The sequence below is a fragment of the Nymphaea colorata genome, chromosome 10, assembly GCF_008831285.2.
Source record: "Nymphaea colorata isolate Beijing-Zhang1983 chromosome 10, ASM883128v2, whole genome shotgun sequence".
Taxonomy (NCBI): Eukaryota; Viridiplantae; Streptophyta; class Magnoliopsida; order Nymphaeales; family Nymphaeaceae; genus Nymphaea; species Nymphaea colorata.
In genome coordinates this window covers 20753356-20759026 of record NC_045147.1, presented here as the reverse complement: position 1 = coordinate 20759026, position 5671 = coordinate 20753356, and the positions used below count along the sequence as shown (strand labels likewise).

The 5671-nt window shown below is 38.2% G+C and overlaps 1 protein-coding gene across 1 annotated transcript; it reads right to left on the bottom strand.

The window, feature by feature from the left end:
* Positions 1–4317, bottom strand: LOC116261793 (uncharacterized). The gene is made up of 9 exons (XM_031640649.2): positions 3900–4317; positions 3629–3776; positions 2965–3051; positions 2430–2557; positions 1365–1461; positions 1184–1261; positions 888–1113; positions 555–778; positions 1–422 (listed from the first exon to the last, which is right to left on the bottom strand). Exons 1-9 carry the CDS (start codon positions 4031–4033, stop codon positions 399–401), a joined length of 1146 nt encoding a protein of 381 aa, XP_031496509.1. The 5' UTR covers positions 4034–4317; the 3' UTR covers positions 1–398.
* Positions 4318–5671: the final 1354 nt, after the last annotated feature.

The window sequence follows — 5671 nt, the reverse complement described above, 5'->3', positions numbered from 1 at the left end:
TTAAGACACAGGCAAATCATTTCAATTTTTTTGCTTCATTGGGGAGGTGTGCAGAAGACGCCTCTATACTGCAGAATATGACAGAAGCGCACTATTTCTGCCCTCGAGAATAAAATATACATGAGCCATGAGTACATAATCAGTTTCAAGAAATTTGGAAAATTATCTGGATACAAGTTCTAAGCACATACATACGTTGTCAAGAACTCATGATAAATTTTTAATGGATCTCAATACAACAATGTACATGAAAACTGATTACGCGTCTGATCTTGTATCAATATCTGCTGCAGTGGATCCTGATCTCTATTAACCAGCTTGTGATACCTTACATGAACTTGTACAAGGGTATGATTCAATAGCCCTTCTTTCTTAAGCTTCTTAAGGATGCTAAGGAGTCATCTGTGACCAAGGACAACATGCTGCGGCAGAACAATATAATTTTCACTAATTATTTTTGTGAAACATATTTGACTTAACAAATTAATCATCTTTCTATTTCTATGCAAATAACAAAATTAATCATCTTCCATTTCTCTGCAAAAGGTCCATACCTTTATCTGAGTCCTGTTGTAGGTATAGGTGACATGAACAAGTTCATCTGCGCTCTGTATAACTGCCGGATAAGAAAACTCCATTTCTGAGTTGTCTTCCAATGTCAAGACATCAGACCAGGATTCACCATCATCTTTTGAGACTGCCACTTTGAGCACACCTCTGGAAACTGTGTTATAAACCAGCACGACACGTCCATCTTTCATTTTGACCCCATCTATACCTGATTCATATAAAACCTCATACTACTTCGGAACCACAATCCCCACTAGCGTCTCATTATCTGCAATAGACGAGGAGAATACTTGAATTGAATCTCGCTTGTCACTTACCTGAGTTTGGGTTGGCAAGTTCAGTAGTTCTTGCATGAGTCCAGGTAACACCCCCATCATGGGAGTCGGAAATGCAAACTCTTCCTATTGTCTCAAATGACCTCATTAGAACACGTATACTTCCATTTGCTGTGCAAAATGGAAAAGGCTGAATCACACCTAACGGTTCATCTTCGATGTATATTGGCCCATATTTTTTCCATGAATGACCAGAATCTGCCGTGATCTGCAGAAGAACTTACAGATTATATTGACTGCAGTCTATACTCCACATTAAAGTAATCAGCTCGATTTACCTCCATCCATGCACCCCAAGAGTTCCAACTTTCAACAGATGATCCACAAAGCAAATGGCCATTCTCCAACAAGATAGGCTGCAATGAATGAATTCTTAAGCAGCAGATTCCTTAAGTAATAAGTATCATTTATACATGTGTTTGTGTGAGTGCACATTTTCATGGTAATTTCTTAAATAACCTTATTCTTGATTGGTCCCAGAATACCCGGTGGAAGCTGTTCTCTGTCAGACCAGGTAAGGCCATTATCAGATGACCGCTTCAGGAACCCGCTCCATCTGAAACCATTTTGACCTCAATGAGTATGGTCCTCAGATATAAATGAACAGTCACAAAAGGTTTTCCTCAATTTCCATATATTGGTTCGTAAAATAATCTTGCCCTTAATCAACGAGGATATAAGGTTCTGATCTCAAATTCTTCTGAAATTCTAAACCCACTAATAAAGGAATTAGCGTTAGGTGCCTAAACTGCAAAACAACAGTTGATAAGGAAACCTGAAAGCAACTCCAAGTTCAGGATTGTTGTGATGATTCAGAACTATACAAATTAAAATGAAAAGCATGAAACCACAAGGAACAGAGCATTTATACATCTGTTGCTAAGGAATCTGAACTTTTTATGCCAAAAATTTATCTATTTGATGCCTTCTCTTCAAAAAATTGAAATTGTTAGCTATGGGCAGACATCTGCTTCCAGAGCTAACTGATCCAAGGTTGTGGGAATTTCAGGATTGTCAGGTTCCAGGGGTTGTTTTGCATCTGTCATTGATCAAGGAAATCGTAGCAAAGATAAATTTGTACACGAGGGAGAAGCCAAATAAGGCACCTTTAACCCACAAGTGGTTGAGCCATCAATTGGAGGCGCTTCAGCTACTAAAGCAGATGAAATGATCATGTACAAGTGAAGAAGATGCAACAATAACAGAAGCGGGCCTCATCAACCAGGGTGATACGTCTACTTTTCATTGTGGCAACAAGAAGAATCATTTAACTTTGTCCTTGGGTAGCTAAATGGGGATTCGGGGAATCAACGAAACGAAAATAGAAGAAACCACCACATTTGTTGCAGTTTAAAATGAAAAAAAGGAAAATAGAAGTCACCACAAATTTAATTACCAGATAAAACCAATAAACGTTATAAACAGGAACCTGAACCAAACAATGGCGTATTGCTTTTGTTGCACAAAACAAAATTTTAAATGCAAGAATAAACCTTTTCTTCTCAAAAATTGGCAATATCTTACTTCTGGACCTCCTGACCAATCTTATAGAACAGAAGCACCTCCTTAGAAGGAAGCATGAAAAGAACTGGATTCCACATTGGGACGTCTGGTTCTTCATCTACTGCTTCAGGAAAGCTCCAAACTTCATCCTAAAAAATGTGTCTGAATTCATTTAGATTTTTCAAACAAAATTATGTGAACCCGCAAATAAATTGTGAGAACGGCCCATAAGCTTCTTGAGAGCGGTAAGGACCTCTTCACATAAACAACAATGTTAACAGACTGAAATAAAGGCGTCTTTTAGTTTCCATTATCAAACCGGGGCCGTTAGACGGATACCACATATACAAAAGAAATTGAACAACATTGAACATGTGAAACGTATAACAGACGCAGAATGGAATACTGACTGCACTTTTTTCGAATTGCGAAGAGGCTCATTTCTTGGTATGGAGGACACTGCATCATCTTGCATACGCCCTTAATCCCAATCCCCTTTCATCATTTCATACAACAGCAGATAAATGCAAATATCTTAAAAACACACAAGGCTCACCTTATATCTCTGCAACCATATCTTCACGTCCGGCTGCCCTTCTCCACTACCTCCAAAGTATGCAACCAGAAAATGATCTCTTCCTACCTACAAAATACATCAAGATCCGTTAGCAAAAAATCTGAATTTCTTTTCTACGAATGTAACAGAGAACCAAGCAAAGTTCCGCAGAAGTTATCGACTCCAATCTTGAAGAATACCACTTTGTAAAAAGTAAAAACTCATTAAGCGGTCGCCCATATACCAAATGCCCAGAACAGCAAGCAGAAAAATTCGTAAATCCTCACCTAGAAAGATAGTCCTTTTTACTCGTGTCGGAAAGAAAAGATACCAATAATCATGACTTTGACTTGGGTACTGGATAAAACAGAACTTACAAAATAAACGAGAAAGAACTATAATAAGGCATACTATTGAGAACCAGACAGATGACAAATGCCAGGAAGTATTTTGAAGGTAACAAATGTTGAAATCACGAAGCAAAAGCATGGACGACGAAGCCTGAACCAGGTAATTGGGATAAAGTTGATGACAATAGTGATGATAAAATAGCTAAAAATCTGCGGTTCTTGGGATTCCGTTCCTGACCAGTTTTCAACTAACAAAACTAAAGAAAGAGACCATTAACCAAAGTGATGCATCAAAGATTGAAACAAGGTTTCACCTCGACGATGGTAGAAGCGTGGCAGCTGTTGAAGGGAGCCTTATTGGCCAAGAAAGTAAATTCTTCCTTCATAACCATCCACCTTCCCATCTTCAGTCTCGAAATCCTCGGATGAGACGAGTTACTTCTCAGAAGACCCTCCTCTTCTCTACACAGAACCACCAAGAAAGATTTCAGAATTTTCTTCATCAATCACTCACACAATAGTCAATGAAACAAGGAGGCCAGAAACTCTGTGACACTCAGTTCGGAGTTGATCATTCAATGGTACCTATCAGCCGATACAAAGGTCAGGAACCCCACCAAGTTCAGATGGGTGAGGTTCCGAACATCAAGATAAGGAGTGAGGAAGACGAGAGAGAGAAATGGTAGTGCCAAAACGAGCTTGCAGAAGTGAAACGCCATTGAAGAACCTCTCTATTGAGCTCCTCAAATCACGACAATGGCGTTCAAGTAATCTGAGATTCGGCAGAAACCAATGTTCTTGACTCTAAGAAAAGAAACACAAGAGAATGAGACAGGCGGAGGAGAGACTCCAAATCCCGCAATTTTTCACCCATGTTATCTACTAAAATAAAGAAAAAAGGCAATTCCCGAGCGAGGCGAGCCGACGGCTGGTAATCCTGGGTCGTGACCCCTCCACTTCTTTATGGTTAAAAATTTTAAGCATCGATGGCTGTGATATTTGAGACAACCACTGGTCTTCTTATCGCCGAAATTAGTAAAAAAAGATCAACAAAAAGAAAGATAAAGTGGCTGCGACACTCCCTTTTGATTATTACCAAAAGGGTGTCGCTTTCATGCACGAACCCTTTATTTGTTTCACCAACCACCACCTGTCTCGAGGTGCACTTGCCAGACGCGATTGAGGTGAGAAGAAAAGAAGAATGGCATTCTGATCCTGCCTTACAATCTAATGGCTTCTTATGCTCCCCAATTCACAGTGAAGGCGTTCAACCACTTCTTCGGACGGAGCGGATGAAAACATATTAGCAAAAGGAATTCACTTCGTTAACATGACACGAGAAAACCCAAGTGATAGAATATGGGACTTTAAAAACAAAAGCATTACAAAATTATGCGTTTATGTGGTATGGGGAAACCCAAAGAAAAAAAAAAAGAGTGGCACATTACCAAGTAAAATGATTAAAAATTTTCCGTACACAAAATTATGTTTTAGTTTCTAAGACTTTATTTTTTGGGGAAATTTCTCTCTTATGTAAAACAATGAGAAAACTTTTGACAGCATAGGAAAACTATATATATATATATATAATGTTATATGTTACGTTGCATAAACTATTAATTTTAATCAGGCAACTCATAATTAACAATATGAGTTTTCACATTTACTTAGTCTATATAATTTATGAGTAATATGTTCAGTCATAGAGGATTCTTGGCAGCCCGTCCTTTTGAGTGTTATACACTTCGACTTAAAGAATGTATCATAGGACCATCCTTGAGCATTATACACGACTATTATACACGACTTAAAGAATGTATCATAAAACTATCCTCGAGTGTTATACACTCGACCATCCTTGACGACTTAAAGAATGTATCATAAAACTATCCTCGAGTGTTATACACTCGACTCGACTTAAAAGAATATACCATAAGACCATCCAATTTTCAATGCTAAACTCTAAACTCCTAAAAACAAAGTCCGCCCATGGGTTCATCTACAGACAATGGCGTGTTTAATAGCTTATAAGCTAAATTGCAACCTCCCACTCTCTCTCCATTTATGCTGATGTTATTGTGGTAAGGTTTAAGTTTTAACGTCACTCTTTCCCACGACTTTTTTCCATTTCAATCATAATAAAAGATGGCATTAAAAAATAAAAAAACAAAATCATGCTCATGTGTGCATATACTTACATTTACAACTGTCATTACATCCAACAACGTAATGTCATACGACCAAAAGGTGAAGGTATTTTCGTAAACTGATTAAATTGGTATTATTGTCCTCTCGTCAGTTATTAATCCACCGCAATTCCTACACCCTGTCATGTCCGGTTTGGAGTTAAAAAAAAA

Coding starts and splice junctions, on each gene's coding strand:
- LOC116261793 (XM_031640649.2), bottom strand. CDS start 4,033: ATGGCGTTTCACTTCTGCAAGCTCGTTTTGGCACTACCATTTCTCTCT. Junction 2,558..2,964: donor TATGGTTGCAGAGATATAAG/GTGAGCCTTGTG, acceptor CACATTTTTTAG/GATGAAGTTTGGAGCTTTCC. Junction 1,114..1,183: donor CTTGGGGTGCATGGATGGAG/GTAAATCGAGCT, acceptor GTTCTTCTGCAG/ATCACGGCAGATTCTGGTCA.